An 18,807-nucleotide genomic window follows, 5' to 3' on the forward strand; every position below is an offset into this window, starting at 1 on the left:
TCTCTCTTTCCTCTCTTGTCAGCAGCATAGCCTAAGTGTGGCCTGTTAGCGCTGAAGGGCTGTGTGGGCAACATAGCCTAAGTGTGGCCTGTTAGCGCTAAAGGGCTGTGTGGGCAACATAGCCTAAGCATGGCCTGTTAGCGCTAAAGGGCTGTGTGGGCAACATAGCCTAAGTGTGGCCTGTTAGCGCTAAAGGGCTGTGTGGGCAACATAGCCTAAGCATGGCCTGTTAGCACTAAAGGGCTGTGTAGACAACATAGCCTAAGTGTGGACTGTTAGCACTAAAGGGCTGTGTGGGCAACATAGCCTAAGTGTGGCCTGTTAGCGCTAAAGGGCTGTGTGGGCAACATAGCCTAAGCATGGCCTGCTAGCGGTGAAGGGCTGTGTGGGCAACATAGCCTAAGCATGGCCTGTTAGTGCTAAAGGGCTGTGTGGGCAACATAGCCTAAGTGTGGCCTGTTAGCGCTAAAGGGCTGTGTGGGCAACATAGCCTAAGCGTGGCCTGTTAGCGCTAAAGGGCTGTGTGGGCAACATAGGCTAAGCGTGGCCTGTTAGCGCTAAAGGGCTGTGTGGGCAACATAGCCTAAGCGTGGCCTGTTAGCGCTAAAGGGCTGTGTGGGCAACATAGGCTAAGCGTGGCCTGTTAGTGCTAAAGGGCTGTGTGGGCAACATAGCCTAAGCATGGCCTGTTAGCACTAAAGGGCTGTGTAGACAACATAGCCTAAGTGTGGACTGTTAGCACTAAAGGGCTGTGTGGGCAACATAGCCTAAGTGTGGCCTGTTAGCGCTAAAGGGCTGTGTGGGCAACATAGCCTAAGCATGGCCTGCTAGCGGTGAAGGGCTGTGTGGGCAACATAGCCTAAGCATGGCCTGTTAGCGCTAAAGGGCTGTGTGGGCAACATAAGTGTGGCCTGTTAGCGCTAAAGGGCTGTGTGGGCAACATAGCCTAAGCGTGGCCTGTTAGCGCTAAAGGGCTGTGTGGGCAACATAGGCTAAGCGTGGCCTGTTAGCGCTAAAGGGCTGTGTGGGCAACATAGCCTAAGCGTGGCCTGTTAGCGGTGAAGGGCTGTGTGGGCAACATAGCCTAAGCATGGCCTGTTAGCGCTAAAGGGCTGTGTGGACAACATAGCCTAAGCGTGGCCTGTTAGCGGTGAAGGGCTGTGTGGGCAACATAGCCTAAGTGTGGCCTGTTAGCGCTAAAGGGCTGTGTAGACAACATAGCCTAAGCGTGGCCTGTTAGCGGTGAAGGGCTGTGTGGGCAACATAGCCTAAGCATGGCCTGTTAGCGCTAAAGGGCTGTGTAGACAACATAGCCTAAGCGTGGCCTGTTAGCGCTAAAGGGCTGTGTGGACAACATAGCCTAAACATGGCCTGTTAGCGGTGAAGGGCTGTGTCGGCAACATAGCCTAAGTGTGGCCTGTTAGCGGTGAAGGGCTGTGTGGACAACATAGCCTAAGTGTGGCCTGTTAGCGGTGAAGGGCTGTGTGGGCAACATAGCCTAAGTGTGACCTGTTAGCGCTAAAGGGCTGTTTGGACAACATAGCCTAAGTGTGACCTGTTAGCGCTAAAGGGCTGTTTGGACAACATAGCCTAAGTGTGGCCTGTTAGCGCTAAAGGGCTGTTTGGACAACATAGCCTAAGTGTGACCTGTTAGCGCTAAAGGGCTGTTTGGACAACATAGCCTAAGTGTGACCTGTTAGCGCTAAAGGGCTGTTTGGACAACATAGCCTAAGTGTGACCTGTTAGCGCTAAAGGGCTGTGGGGCCTGTTAGCGCTAAAGGGCTGTGTGGACAACATAGCCTAAGTGTGGCCTGTTAGCACTAAAGGGCTGTGTGGACAACATAGCCTAAGTGTGGCCTGTTAGCACTAAAGGGCTGTTTGGACAACATAGCCTAAGTGTGACCTGTTAGCGCTAAAGGGCTGTTTGGACAACATAGCCTAAGTGTGACCTGTTAGCGCTAAAGGGCTGTGGGGCCTGTTAGCGCTAAAGGGCTGTGTGGACAACATAGCCTAAGTGTGGCCTGTTAGCGCTAAAGGGCTGTTTGGACAACATAGCATAAGCATGGCCTGTTAGCGCTAAAGGGCTGTGGGGCCTGTTAGCGCTAAAGGGCTGTGTGGGCAACATAGCCTAAGCATGGCCTGTTAGCGCTAAAGGGCTGTGTGGGCAACATAGCCTAAGCATGGCCTGTTAGCGCTAAAGGGCTGTGTGGGCAACATAGCCTAAGCATGGCCTGTTAGCGCTAAAGGGCTGTGTGGGCAACATAGCCTAAGCGTGGCCTGTTAGTGAAGCACATATGAAGTGCTGTGTGGACAGAGAGTGGCCTGGCGGGGTCAGCAGCAGTGCTGTGTGGACAGAGAGAGGCCTGGCGGGGTCAGCAGCAGTGCTACTCCAGCAGCCTATAGCACCATAGCAGCACTGCCTGTCGTCAGGCGAGGTTGTAAATCTCCTGTGCTGTGTCATGTGAAATTTGTTTAGCGGTGCGCCTGCCTCCGGCTCTAAACACAGATTGCTGTTGGAGCGGCGAGCCACTACATCCAGAAATGTTTCTCGTGTCCCGTTCTCGGCAGATGGTCAAAAGACATGACGGGCATCGCAGCAGGGGCCGCTCTCCCAAGTGCTGTGGTCAGCAGCTCATGTGAAGGCCGGCCGCGGCGCGGCGGCCTGACTCGGTTGCCCTCACTAACATCTCTGGCTTCACTCCCCGGCTAACGGGATGTTTCGTGGCTCGCGCGCTCCTCTACGAACGCCCGTACCTGTGCTGCTGAGCGAAGCAAAGGCGTGATCTAGCCCTCCTTCCTTCCCACACTTGGACAGTGTCACAGACACTTGCCACTAAACTCCATTAGCCATCTGGTTTAATATTCCCCCTATTCTTCTCCCCTGGACGTTTCCAAGTTCATTGAGGTTTTTCTGGTCACTCCAATTTTCCGTTGGCAGCTCGCGAGGCTATCCCAGGGTGGTTCCTCCTGGAGGGCTGTCAGCCTCTTCAGGGCTTTCTGCTGCTGTTATGGGTGCGTTTACTCCTCCGCATTTCATCAACCGCACGGCTGCTCGGCAAGTAGGGCCTTCGTTCCCCGAGGAGCATGGGAGTGTATACCAGCGCTTCACACACACACACACACACACAGCATCCAAACAGCAGGGCATTGTTGTAGAAAAATACATTTCAACTTTCCTCCTTGTAATTAGACCGCATTTGTCTTGTGAATGCCGTATCAGAGTTCTCTCTTAAAGCAGTTTATTTGGAGTGATTTTTTTTGCAAATTTGCAGCATAATTGCAGATGATTTGATTTTGATTCGACGGGCAAAACGGAAGAATGCATGTTAAAACGTCCATGCATATGCATATGAACCCACAGGATAACACATTAACGTGTATGAAAACCGATTTCCGATGTGGCCCTGGGTTCACTGCACGAGGAAAAAACGGGGGGTTGGGTCCTCCTCGTTCCATTGCTCGTGTAATTGGCTCTCATTATGGCCAGGGAAGAGGGCCTGGCAGTGCCAGAACCACCAGGGGGTGACAACCAGTACAAGCCCCATCATCATCATCATTTTCCCCATGAGCAGCGCGGCTCAATGGGCCTAGGAACGGGGCATGCATCTATGGCACAGTGGAACCACCCTTTCTCTGGAAACTGCCTTCATCCTGTTTTTACCATTACAGTGACGTTTGCGCATGTGCGCGCGCAAATGTGCTATTCTACAGCGGGTATGTATGTTTGTCTGTGTGTGGGTGGGGTGGGGTGGGGGGGTGGGGTAATGTGGGTGTGCTGTGTGTTTTTATTATGTGGCCTATCATTGGGTATTTATGTATGTGAATGTATGCATGCATGCGTGTTTGCGCGGATGTAGGCCGTGTGTACGTGCCTCCATGCATGTGCGTATTCGTGTGTGTGTGTGTGTGTGTGTGTGTGTGTGTGAGGTGGGGGCAGCTAAGTATTACCACAAGCTGGTGGGGCTGAACTCTGCAGCTGCTAACCAGAGAGAAGCAAGTGGTTGTGAGTCAGTCCCCACCAGGCAAACCAGTGGCCATGGCATTAGCTCGACAGCACCCAGTGCCAAGATGGGTAATTAACGGTCGCTCGGGGTAAAAAAAATGCCCCAGAAAGTTCAGAAAATGCTCCTAAAATTAGAATTATGTGTGCAAAAAAGGCTAGAAAATAGGAAATCGTTGAAAATAACTATATATAATGTGGGTGTCACAATTCTAACTTTGCTGTGAATTACTTCTTCACACGGGCAAAAAGACCCCCGTAGAAAAAGTTAATTTCCCGTGCCCAATGTAAAGCAGTCATGGCTAGGCTAGGCGCCAGCTAACTCTAGCAGCCTTAACTCTATCTGACCACAGTGTTTGGGCCCATAAAATAAGGTAAAATAAGCAGTGATTTTACGTCTAGTAACTTTCAAAATTGTTAAAAGTTTATTTGGTCAGGCACAATGACATAGGCCCTCCAGGCCCTACTGTATATCTTCGCTCATGTCTGAGGCATTCAGTGTTTTGTTTCCCTATAATTTCCACTGAATTAGTTGTAATTTGCTGCTGCCTGATGTAAACAATTCTTCCATTTGCTCATTTTAGGATATTATTCCTATTTCTTGTGGACGAGACTGTAGGTATGACTGACGATCTGACAGGCTGTGTGTTATTTCATATAGCGATTCACCAGATTCAGAACAATTTTACCTCCCTTAAAAACGTTTTAGAATATAATGCTTTTGAATACATACATATAGGGGTTGACATAAATATATGTTAAACTAGAACCGCTGTGATGTGAGTGCAGAGTCTGATATTCTTGTCTGTATCATGTTTGTTGTTTGTCCACATGCAAATTCGCAAAATATAGTCTAAAAGATCCACTTCTGTGGAGCTGGTGGACCTTCAGCAGTAACTCAGCGTGATTACAGTTATGATTACAGTTACATAAAAGACACAAGCTAACAACAAATCAGTCTGTATGGAAACTCAGACCGCGGAGAATAAGATCCATGCTTTCCTCCTCATACCCAATGTACAGTACGGTGGAGCAGATGTTTAGGTCGAACATGATACACAGTTCAGTGTTTTACAGAGCTGTTCAGACGGGCTTCTTCGCTTTTCCTCTAGCAGCCATCGAAAGAGTGATAAACTATCAGGGAAATGTGTTTTACCTAGAGAGATTTGAGTGATTGCAGATCTACTAACGTGTTGAGTACATTACACAACGTACATCAGAAGACGTTCCAAAAAAACCTGAAACACTTTGTGGTTAGCCTAGCATTCTCTCTCTGTTTGCTGCTGTCCCTGTGGCCTCGGCCCCCGTGTATATCGCTGCCAGTGGAGGAGACACCGGGGTCATAACAGCCCACGGCCTCCGTCTGACCAGCACAGATCCCTGTGTGTGTAGCCATTAGGAGAGGAGCGCTCCCTGAGATATTTATGAAGAGAAACCAGTGATACGCTGTGGTTATTATCATTGACCTTTTGGCTACGTTTCTACCTTCTCCTTTGGCTTCTCCCTTTCATTCCATAATCCATCACTGTTATTACTAGCAACTGCTAGTCGTCATTCGATTCCGCGATACAGTTTAAGGGCATAACACATTGTTTATTTATACAATTCTCAATGATTTAAAATGAATTTATTTAGCATTCATTATTATAATAAATCACAGCTGCCGGGTGGGAAAATGTGTATCTCCAAAATACAAGACACCTTTGAGCCAACTAAGAAAACAGTCTTGTATTTAGCTTGATAAAAATGCATTTTTGATTTCATCCAGTATTGGATTTTGAAAGGGCTTCATTAGCTGCATTCATCCAATTGAAGTGAAAATCATCCAAATAGCAGTTGCAAGATTGAAACACAACAACAATATGATGTTACTCATACAGGTAAAAAGTATGACATGCTAGCTGCGGTACGTCAGGTTTAGCTGTTGACTTGATATTGCATAGTGTTAAGTGTGTGTGTGAGTGAAGCAGGCAGACCTGCAGAGCCCAGCTGTTTGCAGTGTGGGCAGCAGTTCAAGGTGCTCCTGGAGAGGAATTCAGCACTTTGGACAGCACCTAGGCCAGCTCTCCACACGCTGCACACTCTGGAGGAGGCTGGGCCAGAGGACTCTGCGGTCGGAACTGTGTGACCACATCTCTACCAAGGTGCAGGAGAGGGAAGCAGTTGAAGGAGAAGGGTTGGAAGGAAAATGTGGTGGCTTATCTAGACGATGGAGTTGTGGACTTGGATCCTCTGGGCTGCTTTTTCAATATCAATTTCACTATTGGAAGAGAAGTGACTGGAGTGGCATGTCGAACGCTTTGCTGGAAGGTTGTGTTGTTATTATCGCCCTGCCCAGCAAGCATGTCGTCAGGTGTCGATGTGCAGGAGGTGGCTATGGTCAGCGTCAAAACAAACAAGCACATTTTCATAATATCATAATATGGCACAGTAAAAATGCATGCTAAAACAGCTTTGATAACGGTTTTGAACTGATGTCAGAAATGTACGTCCTAATTTCACAATATATGCAGGTAGCAGCAGCAGCTATGGATAACTATGGCTGTTCTCTCAACTTCCATCTTGGGGGAATCCGGGTAGTGCAGTGGTAGATTCCCTGCCTTCCTTGGGGCGCAGGTTCGAGCCCCCGTGTTACCTCCGGCTTGGTCGTGCGTCCATACAGGCTCAATTGGCTGCGTCTGCGGGTGTGAAGCCAGATTAAGGGTACTGTATGTGTCCTGGTCGCTGCACTAGCGCCTCCTCTGGTCGGCCTGTTCGCGGGGAAGGGAACTGGGGGGGATAGCATGATCCTCCCATGCGCTACGTCCTGCTGGTGAAACTCCTCACTGTCAGGTGAAAAGATGGGATTGGCGACCACACAAAAATTGGGCACTATGGTTACGCAGGTCTTCAGCACTGATGCAGGCCGTTGAATATCTATTCCACATCAAAATATTTGCTAGGTATTAAAGTCTTTTTTATATTTTCGTACCTACGTCGTTTTGTGGTTTTTCTTTCGGGAATGCATGCCTTTACTTCTTCATCCGAACCTTACATGACTATCAAGAAATAGCCATAATATATATTTTTTTACGTATTGGTGTAACCGCCAACCACAGAGCACTTGCTTTCACTGTCCTGTACTGAGATCCATCATCATCAGTGTGTTTTCTGCGTATTGTTTCAGGGAGTTATCAGATGACCACAGCTGGAGTGAAGCAGTGTGATGCCTCATCACAGCTCTGGGCAGTTTGTCAGCGACTCAGGAAGAGTTGATATTTTTGTTTCTCCTCTCATCCCAAATATTCCTGACATCTCTCCTTCTTCCCCTCTCTCAGGCAGCCGGGAAGCGGCGTTCACGTACGCCATCACGGCAGCGGGCGTGGCCCACGCCATCACCGCCGCGTGCAGCCAGGGCAACCTGAGCCAGTGTGGCTGTGACCGCGAGAAGCAGGGCTACTACAACCAGGAGGAGGGCTGGAAGTGGGGCGGCTGCTCGGCCGACATCAAGTACGGCATCGAGTTCTCCCGCCGCTTCGTGGACGCCCGCGAGATCAAGAAGACGCCGCGCCGCCTGATGAACTTGCACAACAACGAGGCAGGGAGGAAGGTGAGCAGGCTCTTCACACTCAGCTGGTGCTGGTTATTGTTCTGGAAGTGATTTCTCTCCATTTTCATGCTTTCAGTGTGAATAGAGAGATGCACACTGCAATTCAGTTAAAAAAAATTAAGAACCTTCTTGAATCAGGTGACAGTATTATGAAATAAGACAGATCACTCCACCAGGACCAATATAATGTATGAATCTACCGGTATCTATAATTCCAGGACCGTCTGCGTGTGTGTGTGTGTCTGTCTGTCTGTATGTATGTATGTCTGGCTGTCTGTCTGTCTGTCTGTCTGTCTGTCTGTCTGTCTGTCTGTCTGTCTGTGTTTCCTTGCATATCTCGAGAACCGTTCCTCCGATCGACTTCAAACTTGGGGAGTGCGCTAATGGATACCCGGCAGAGTGCAGTGCCATATTTCATGCAATTCGGACACATGTGTAGTTATAGCGCCACCTACTGGCAACACAAAATGTGGTTTATCTTGAACAACCGTTCGTCTGATCGGCTTCAAACTTGGCGGGTGCGCTGCTGGGGCCCTGAGAATGGCAGTGCCGAATTTCATGCAATTCGACCAATCAGAACCCTACCCCTCCCCTCCTCATGCTTCTGTGTGGAGGGGAGGGGTAGGGTTCTAGTAACTGCAGGGAGAACACACACACAAAAACGCTCCAAAACTACTCAAGCATACCAACAGTATGTTCATTTTTGTATAGGCTAAATACATTGAATGATACAGAATAAAACATTGTGGTCTAGCGTAGTTGAAAATAATCTATTCTATTACCTGTGGCAGTTGTTTAGAAGCTGTTAATGCGTCCACTTTGGTTTTAACTTTACATTTTTGTTTTGACAACGTAGCGTCACATGTGACATGTCTTACTATCAGCCATGGTTATGGCAGGGGTATTGCTCAGGCGTATTGCTCAGGACCCAAAGAAGTGCAGTCTCGAGTGTGAAGTTGTTTGGACGAGCAGCAAAACCAGAGGCCACGCGCATCAGCATGTTTTGAACGGGCACTGCACTAGTAGGCCTACATGCTAATTCTAGAAACAAGTGAATTTGCATTGGGAAAATGTGGAATTTCTCCCCCCACTTGATAATTTTGCAATACATCTCAATAAGCATGTAATCTTATCTCTGTGTTCATGTGTGCCCATTGATTCATTCAAAGTGCAAACAGCCCTAGATACAGAGCAGACACTTCCTGTCATGTGACAAAGGTCTGTGACTGGTTGGGTTGCTGCTTGATTGATCACCCATTTCGCCTTTCAACAGCTTGTTTTGCTTCAGCCAATTACTGGCATTTCTTTCCATTCTAAAAGAGTGTCCTTTACTTCTGAAAGAGTGTGTTGGCAAACCTCATCATGGACATGTTTGTTTGCTATTACTCACCCCAGAACAGTCATGACAGAGAGAGAGAGAGAGGGAGAGAGAGAGAGAGAGAGAGAGAGAGAGAGAGAGGAGAGAGAGAGAGAGAGAGAGAGAGAGAGAGAGAGAGAGAGAGAGAGAGAGAGAGAGAGAGAGAGAGAGAGAAGTGAAGAGATGACGTTCTGGTGACAAATGGATCTAATTAATAACCCATGGGTTTTATCGTGTCCACTGGGAAAACGGAGCTTGGCCAGCGGTTGCCAGATGGAGACCCGCCATCCCCCCTTCCAGTTCTTTCATGGAATTATGAAGTGTAAAGTCAGGAACAGGATATTATTGCAGTTCTCTGCACAATACCAAAACATGTCCCTGCATTTGACTGCGTCCATTCAGTGTGTGAAAGCAGGCCGGCAATGCCAGTGTTAACAGAGCAGACTGATAGGGTCTGTGTGCAAGTGTGTGCTGGTGTTAACACAGCAGACTGATAGGGTCTGTGTGCCAGTGTGTGCTGGTGTTAACACAGCAGACTGATAGGGTCTGTGTGCCAGTGTGTGCTGGTGTTAACACAGCAGACTGATATGGTCTGTGTGCCAGTGTGTGCTGGTGTTAACACAGCAGACTGATAGGGTCTGTGTGCCAGTGTGTGCTGGTGTTAACACAGCAGACTGATATGGTCTGTGTGCCAGTGTGTGCTGGTGTTAACACAGCAGACTGATAGGGTCTGTGTGCCAGTGTGCTGGTGTTAACACAGCAGACTGATAGGGTCTGTGTGCCAGTGTGTGCTGGTGTTAACACAGCAGACTGATAGGGTCTGTGTGCCAGTGTGCTGGTGTTAACACAGCAGACTGATAGGGTCTGTGTGCCAGTGTGCCAGTGTTAACACAGCAGACTGATAGGGTCTGTGTGCCAGTGTGCCAGTGTTAACACAGCAGACTGATAGGGTCTGCGTGCCAGTGTGTGCTGGTGTTAACACAGCAGACTGATAGGGTCTGTGTGCCAGTGTGTGCTGGTGTTAACACAGCAGACTGATAGGGTCTGTGTGCCAGTGTGTGCTGGTGTTAACACAGCAGACTGATAGGGTCTGTGTGCCAGTGTGTGCTGGTGTTAACACAGCAGACTGATAGGGTCTGTGTGCCAGTGTGTGCTGGTGTTAACAGAGCAGACTGATAGGGTCTGCGTGCCAGTGTGTGCTGGTGTTAACACAGCAGACTGATAGGGTCTGTGTGCCAGTGTGTGCTGGTGTTAACACAGCAGACTGATAGGGTCTGCGTGCCAGTGTGTGCTGGTGTTAACACAGCAGAGTGATAGGGTCTGTGTGCCAGTGTGCCAGTGTTAACACAGCAGACTGATAGGGTCTGTGTGCCAGTGTGTGCTGGTGTTAACAGAGCAGACTGATAGGGTCTGCGTGCCAGTGTGTGCTGGTGTTAACACAGCAGAGTGATAGGGTCTGTGTGCCAGTGTGCTGCCATGGTGAACTGTCAGGGTTAGAGCTGGCAGTGTTGCTGTTCTCATTCTGGGGCTTGGAAGCTAAGGATCTAGTAAGACATGCAAAAGTCCTACTTCTTCTTTGCCAAGGCAGCAGGAAAGCCAAGAGGGGCAAATAGTAGAGATAACACCAGAGAGACCATTCTGGGAGGATTCAGTCCTAGACTGGCTGGGGAACCGTTGGTTCCAGAGGCAGAGGTCTTAACCTCTACACCATCTCTGGGTACATATTCTGACTGTTTGCCTCCAACCAAGGAGGCTATGTTTTCGGTCCTGTTTGTCTGTTTGTTTGTCTGTTTGTTAGCAGGATTACGGAAAAACGACTGGGCCGATTTCCATGAAACTTTGTGGAAGGGTGTAGCCTGTGCCAACGAAGAACCCATTACATTTTGGCGCAGCTCCGATCCGAATTGGGTCAAGGGACGGGGCGGGGCTATGGAAAAGGGGCCGTAGATAGGGATAGGAAGGTCCTAGAGAGTCGGGGTTCTAAGGGTGCGGAGGGGGAGTGGCTGGGGGGGATGTGCGGGGATGTGGGTGAGTCGGGGTTAGGGTTCGACTCACAAAATGTGCAAATCATAGCAGAATGCAGTATTGGCCTTGAGTGCACTTCTAGTTGTTTGTTTGTTTATGGGAATACACTTCTTGTGCAACAAAAGGACTATTTACCCCTTTCGGGTGGGCTGGATTGGATTATGAAGAATCATGGTTTAAGGACACAACAGTTTTCAGCTTTGAATTGACCAGACAGAACAACAATGAAATCTCACGCATGAAAAGTGCAGTCTACTGTCCACAGTCTGTCTTTGTGTTGTCCCTGCACACTGAATGTGAGATCCTATTGTCCTTGTACTGTGTGTCAGTTAGTCATGTGCAATGAAACTCAATATACGAGTTGTCGATATGGCCCCGCAGCAGTGTCATCAAGAATTATGGTACATTCATTGTACTTGCCTATAAAAATGATTCTGATTCTGACAAGGGAGGAAATTGTCCCTCAAATGGGATCCAGCTGAGTTGAAGTTTTTTTTTAATCATTGATAAGGGCAGAAAAACTATAATTACAATAGATTCCGTGACTGAACTGTGAATGAAAAGTAGCCCAGTGAATCACCAGATCCCTTTCATCTCGGCTTTGACGAGTGATCTTTAGAGGGGGAATCCGCTCATATTGGACTAATTGGGAACAGATCGGAGACTTTGATGGACACGGTTTAAGTAAATGTTTCCATACATCCGTCAGGACGTCAGATTCCTTAACCCAGGCATTCATTGTGGTTTTTGCGCCATACATTTTTGGAAGTCCTCGTTCTGAATCAACATCCGAGGCGAGACTGACAGTTGACCCCTGCCTTTACGAACTCGGGGGGAAAGCTCATGTTTTTTCAATCAAATCTCCTCAAAATAGGGAAACTTTGTGACCACAGAGTGCACGGATACGACAAGACGCAGATAAAGAACAACTTTGCATTTATGTTTTATCTTTTTATTATTTTTGTGTGTGTGTACATCTTGTAAGTGTCTGATCGAAATGACGACTTGTACCGCTGGCGAGGCGAAGTGCCAGGAAAAAGCGGCGCTGGAAAAATGCCCTGCCAACCAAACTGTACATCTTCTACAACAAATACACATCTTATACAACAAATACACATCTTCTACAACAAATACACATCTTCTACAACAAATACACGTGCTGCGTTCAAGATGTACAACAAATACAAATGCTGCGTTCAAGATGTACAACAAATACACATGCTGCGTTCAAGCAAGTCAAGAGTTCCTAATTGGGTTAAAGGATGTAAGGACTATCACGGACGTGTTAATGTGACCCATTCAAACCCTGCCCCCGCTTTCCTCTGTTCCCCTGCCCGCGAATACTGTACACTTTGTCTTTTGAGGTTTCTTTCTTTTTTAAGTCCTACGGTGCATAGACTCAGTCTGGATAGACTCAGTCTGGATTGACTCAGTCTGGATAGACTCAGTCTGGATAGACTCAGTCTGGATAGACTCAGTCTGGATAGACTCAGTCTGGATAGACTCAGTCTGGATTGACTCAGTCTGGATTGACTCAGCCTTGACACTCACATACTGTGGACACCACACGATATTCCCCATATGGCACAGGATTAGGTAGCTAAGAAGAGACATTCTGCCCTGTGTGCCATATGTTGGAGATAACCTCAAAGGGAAATTATGGCTAAGTGGGCATTTCGAGGCTACGACCTAGGAAATTCTTCTGGCTACATTATTATGTATACAAAAGAGTCCTTTGACTCAACACACGGTCTCAAACTTTATATCATTGTGATAATGATTATTTTAATACACTTCCATAGCAACTTAGGTTTCATTAGTTAGATGAATATTGAATCCTGCATTCTCTGGTCCAGATGTAAACAATTCATGGGCTTTTGTTGTGTGCTGCTGCATGTGCAACACATTTAATAACTATCTGCATTAAAATCAGCTCAAATGATGGATAGCTATATGAGATCCGTATTTATTCTCCTCTTTCATTGATGTGGTCTTAGGGAAGGTAGACAGAATTACAGGATAGGATATTACCAGTAAGTGCAATTTCCCCCCCTTCCGTGACATGTAGCTGGCATCTACGACTGTTTGAGATGTTCAGAGATATGCCTGGTCTGGTCCACCTCACTGAGATCTATCACTCTGCACCCTGCAGCCACAATGCTAACGTTTGCCCCTCAAATCTAAGTGCATGTGGCATAAATGCACTGAACTAACAAGCCATCAGCACAAGCAGCGCTTCTGAGCAGCGCGGACACAGATCAGAAATGCACCATTGCCATCATTCTATGAACACAATATTAACACGTCATTTGTAACATTCAAACATTCGGTTGATCTGTCATTTTCCACATTCGTTTCCACTTAACACAGCGCCACGACACAAAGCCGGCATTCAGCCACCATCTGCTCAGAACTTGGGTTATTCATTAATAAACCCCAATGTTCATATTTAAATAAATATGTCCCCTTCACTCACATCTTTCATCTGTTCATGTATATGGAGTGCTGAAGTGAAAACAAACCAGACATAATATCGACATTATGTTCTATCTAGGAAAATGGTGTTGTGCATGGTGAAAAGGGTCAGCATAATTTTTGAAACGTGTTTCTGTTATTATTGTTTGTGCATCTCCAGCGATAACATACAAAAATAATATAGCAAATGGAAAAACACATACGATATGGAGTCGAGTCAAGTCGGACTGATTTTCAGGACTCATGACTTGACTGGAGCATTGATGACTTGGCCTTGGACTCGAGCATTCGTGCATTCGGACTCGGAAGTTGGAGACGAGGACTCTGACTTGTCAATTGATAAAGACTGTTTTGTTGTTGTTGTTTTTGTTGTTTTTTGTAAAAGGCGCTAATATTTTGGCAGGAGATACTGTTGCCCATATTGATACCGTGAAATTATTCAATTTCGTGCAAGGGCAGGCAGATGTGTTCCACCTACATACAACTCCAAACTCGTACGTGGACTCGGACTCAGGTAATGGGCACTCGAGGCTCGACTCGACATATAGTGACTTGACTACAACTTTCATATACTTTTGATCACATACTAATAGTATAAAAAGTATATGAAAAAGGGCAACCAAAACAATGACAGTAATGAAGAAAGAAAAAAGTGCAAGTAAGTGTTTTGAACTAAGTGTAGTCCCTAGTTAATCAAAGAACCGTGCTGTGGAACTAATTACATATCAATAACTATAACTACGTTCTTTGTCTAAGGTGTTTCCTTTGTACAAATTTGTGGTTGGGGGATCGAACCCGTGTCCGTATTTTGCTGCAGCTCTCTGTTTCTGTTTCTGTGTTGCTGTCTAGGTTCTAAAGCCTTTTCTGTGTCTGTGTTGCTGTCTACTGTAGGTTCTAAAGCTTTTCCTGTTTCTGTGTTGCTGTCTATGTTCTAAAGCTTTTCCTGTTTCTGTGTTGCTGTCTAGGTTCTAGAAGAAAGGATGAAGCTGGAGTGCAAGTGCCACGGCGTCTCGGGCTCCTGCACCACCAAGACCTGTTGGACTACACTTCCCAAGTTCCGCGAGATCGGCTACGTACTGAAGGACAAGTACAACGAGGCCGTGCACGTGGAGGTGGTGCGGGCCAGCCGGCTGCGTCAGCCCACCCACCTCAAGGTGAAGCAGACTCAGGGCTACCGCAAGCCCATGGAGACGGACCTCGTCTACATCGAGAGGTCGCCCAACTACTGCGAGGAGGACGCGGCCACGGGCAGCGTGGGCACCCAGGGACGCCTGTGCAACCGCACCTCGCTGCACACGGACGGCTGCGACCTCATGTGCTGCGGCCGAGGCTACAACACGCACCAGTACACCAAAGTGTGGCAGTGCAACTGTAAGTTCCAGTGGTGCTGCTTTGTCAAATGCAACACGTGCAGTGAGAGGACGGAGGTGTTTACCTGCAAATAAAGAGGCGGAGGAACTCAGTGCCAAGAGGTTGCCGTGCGGCCGAGGACTAGCAGGAAGAGGAAGAACCAAGAGAGCGAAATAAAAAAGTGTCTTGGAACGGTTGAGAGATTTTGAAATACCGGAATGGAATTTACACAGCTCTTCATGGCATCGTTTTGCACAGCAGAAATCTATATTTGCTTTTGAGAAAGTAAATGCTAAATATCAGTAGGTAATACCCCAGAACTTTCCTGTCACATAGAGATCGTGCTCACGTACTGATGTACCCGCGGAGAAGTTGGGACTACGGGACACACGAACGAGGCCCATCGACGCGGGGACTGTGCTTTGCACTCTGGGAAATGTAATTTGTTATTTGACGGGAGACTCTTGCATGGAAAAGAAAAAGACGGCGACCTGGGCGTTGGTCAAAAATGACAGCAGGTGATGAGGCGGTGGACTGGGAGAGATCCCTCTAAGTCGTTGATTGAAAACTTTTTAAGAGTTTTGTCTTATTTCCACTTAAAGGGGGTGAACGGAAGTGAATATTTGACCCCCCAAATTGGCCGGGTCTTATGTTGGGAGGTTTGTAGTAATGATGAAGAACACTTTGTAAAGTACGGTGCCTTGGGGCGCGCCAAAAGCTGAGTGGAGAACTCTCTTTGTTAAGCCCTCTGCTGCCAACTGGAATATGGTGGAGTATGTTAGTTTTCCAGTCACACTGGAACTGTCTGTTCTGAACACTGAAAATAAATGGTTTATTTATGTTATAGTATCTTAAAACGAAGCACTAACGGGTAGAGATGTCCTTTTTTTGTACTAAGTGTAAAAAGAAAAAACAAGAAAAAAGAGAAAAAAAGAAACTTTGACTGAAGATGTGTGTCTATTTAGAAAATGCCCCCCAGTCCCCAAAGCAAGTTGTCTTTTCTATCAAAAGACACAAGACAAGACAAAAAGAGTTTCGTTGCTACTGGTGTGTTGACAACAAAAAACATAATTGTATTTCACATTCAATCACCTTGGTTCTGTTTTTACTGTAGCATAGTTTTTGTTTGCAGTACTTTATGCACCAAACAGTCACATCTGTCTGGGCACTTTGACATTTTTCAGTCATAGACAGTAGCAAGAAAACTCTTTTTAACTGCAGAGATCCTTCCTCACTTCATTAGACATGACATTGATATGTTGCTGGATATGTTGTCGAGTGCTGCACTGATTATTTTCTATTCAGATACGACTCATAAGACTTAAATAAACTTCCATTTGACTCTGGCAATTCATTGCTAAAATACTAACTGACGTTGAATCCGGAGTCTGCCTTCAATTGTAACAACACAAATGGATTCGTTCATTTCCATACATACGCAAAGCTGTGGTCATATGGTATTATGGGAACTATGATTATGGGTAATGTGACCGTTCGGTGTCAACTGCACACACCCACACATTTTATTACAGAAGTAAGATTAGACCAATTAAAACCAATTAAAACCAATAGTAGAGATATCTAGAACACATTTCCACAAAACAAAATCCAATCTTTACATTTTTGCAGTTCCAATGTTTAGTTGAACTAAAGATCAGATAAACCATGTCAGCCATAATCTGAAAAAAGAAAAAAGCCTTTAGCTGTATATAATCATGCTGAAATATAATCAGAATGTTGAAAGTTCATACTAAAATACAATAAAATTATGCTGATGCATGTATATATTACAATTAACATAATTTCTTTGCTCGATATGCTGACAAAGGAGAGTAAATAGTGCAGTCACACTCCACCTAACACAGAGCTAACTCTATTTTAGATTATTATTATTTTTTAACTCAGGGCTGACTGAGCCCGAAGCCCAGGCCAGGACTAACTAATGCAGGGGTTCCCAACCTTTTTGGCTTTGACTGTGACGTCACAAAGGGACTCCAGACTTTTTTTCTAAAATTAATTTGTTAATAGTTTGTAATACTATTTGTGTTACATGTTGTGATATCATAACTGTTACATCTGTGAAATACTACTCCATTCTGGGATTAAAGTCGAATTCTGACTTTAAACTCAGAATTCAGATTTTAATCTCTGAATTCCAATTTTATTCTCTTGGGATTGCAGTGATAATTCTGACTGTAATCTCAGAATTCTGACATTAAAATCAGAATGCTGGCTTTTTTCTTCAGAATTCTGGCTGTAATATCAGAATTCTGACTTTAAACTCAGAATTCTCTGAATCCTGACCTAAACGAAGAACTCGAATAAATGTTTCACATGTGGCCCTTATTCCATTCTGTACTTTTAAATCGTGTCATGTAAAAAAAATATATATATATATATATCCAGGCGACCCCATTTGAATTCCATGTGTCACGTCCCCAAGGTTGGGAACCACTGAAATAATGATTCACATTGGCAGATTCTCATGAGGGCTACTGACTTTAGCACCAGGCTGGATTAGCTCCATTCTGCTGCAGTGTTAGTTAGGACATTACAGAGTTGAACAGTTCTAGGAGGCTACTTGACCCTGGCCTGGCTAAAGGTCCTTACACACCGAGCACGTTTTTTTCGTGCGATTAATTCGCACGTCAATAATATTTTCCGAACCTATATCAGTCAATGCAACCGTGCATACCGACGGCGAAGTTTCGCGGAGCGTTATTGCGGTGTTTATTTTTTCGAACCACATTCGATTTTTCAGAAATTCGCTTCCAACGTGTACACATCTGTGGCTGTGATTGACAGGTGGGTCAAAACTCGCATCGCAATTTCGTGCCGTATATTCGCATCGCTCTTGATGTGTAAGGACCTTAACTCATGCAGTGTTAGCTAGGACGTTACAGAGTTGAACAGTTCTAGTAGGCTACTTGACCCTGGCCTGGCTAACTCATGCAGTGTTAGCTAGGACGTTACAGAGTTGAACAGTTCTAGTAGGCTACTTGACCCTGGCCTGGCTAAATGGCTCTCATGCAGTGTGAAAATGGGCTAAATGAACTGTCGGCCAAAAATGTGCAGTGTGAATTTCACCTAGGATGGCTGCACTATAACCACTTCTGTCTTTGTTGGCATATTTACTTTTTTGGTTTACATATTAATGAATAGGTTTATCATGTATAGATTGTGCACATTAAAGGATAACCACACATTTTAGCGATAAAGACTGATGTAGCCTAGACTGCACTTTGCGTGTTTCATCATCGGGTGATGTTTCATTTGTAGCATGGTTAAGTAAAAATTACAATAGTGCCAAAGTCCTGCCCTCTTCCAGGTTCACCATGGGGCCTAGGGACTGAAGTTCCCCATTCATTTTCCATTGACATTTTGTTAAATCCTTGTAAAAAGAGTGTTACTTGGACAAACCAAGCGATTCAGCTACATATATTCAGAATCACAAGAGACCATAGAACATTTCACGCAGACAAAATAAATAAATAGAATAATAATAATAATAACAATAACAATAAAAAATACTTTTTTTTGTCTCAGTGAGTTGTTCTATGGTCTCTATGTGATTCTGAATATAGCTGAATCGATTGTTTTGTCCAAGTGAAAAAAATCTTTTATAAGGATTTTATGAAACGTTTATGGGGAATTGAATGAGGAATTCATTCCCTTAGGCCACATAGATAGAGTCGTCGGTCTGTGTGTTAACGCCCACAAAATGTTACTAAGGCGAGACAGACAGTGGTGTAAAAAAAACATATATCTCAATGGGCTGACTCACCAAAGGACGGTGCTGCGGCGCTACAGTACAGGATTGGGGATTCAACAGCAGGTACATAGACGTCCGTTCAGATGTGCGTTTACTGCGGTGGTTGAATCCCCGATCCTGTCTGCCTGGGCTGGGCTAGCAGCTAAATGCTAACTATGCTGAATGGGGAGAACGGGAGGATTTCCCCCATGCTGACCCATTGAACATGCATCTATTGTGGGACTTTGGCACTTAGCAGT

At 45.9% G+C, this 18,807-nt stretch overlaps 1 protein-coding gene across 2 annotated transcripts in view; it reads left to right on the forward strand.

Moving 5' to 3' along the window:
* Positions 1 to 16,097, forward strand: part of wnt7bb (wingless-type MMTV integration site family, member 7Bb) — a gene marked incomplete at its 5' end in the record, with an annotated part of 43,106 nt that extends 27,009 nt beyond the window's left edge. For both annotated transcript variants that reach the window (XM_083662944.1, XM_083662943.1), the window contains 2 exons: positions 7,318 to 7,589; positions 14,412 to 16,097. In XM_083662944.1, coding sequence (XP_083519070.1) covers positions 7,318 to 7,589; positions 14,412 to 14,891 — 752 coding nt within the window. In that variant the 3' untranslated portion in view covers positions 14,892 to 16,097. The remainder of the gene's footprint in view (positions 1 to 7,317; positions 7,590 to 14,411) is intronic.
* Between the last annotated feature and the right edge of the window lie 2,710 nt (positions 16,098 to 18,807).

This window comes from Poromitra crassiceps, assembly GCF_964638095.1.
Source record: "Poromitra crassiceps genome assembly, chromosome: 30".
NCBI classification, from domain to species: Eukaryota; Metazoa; Chordata; class Actinopteri; order Beryciformes; family Melamphaidae; genus Poromitra; species Poromitra crassiceps.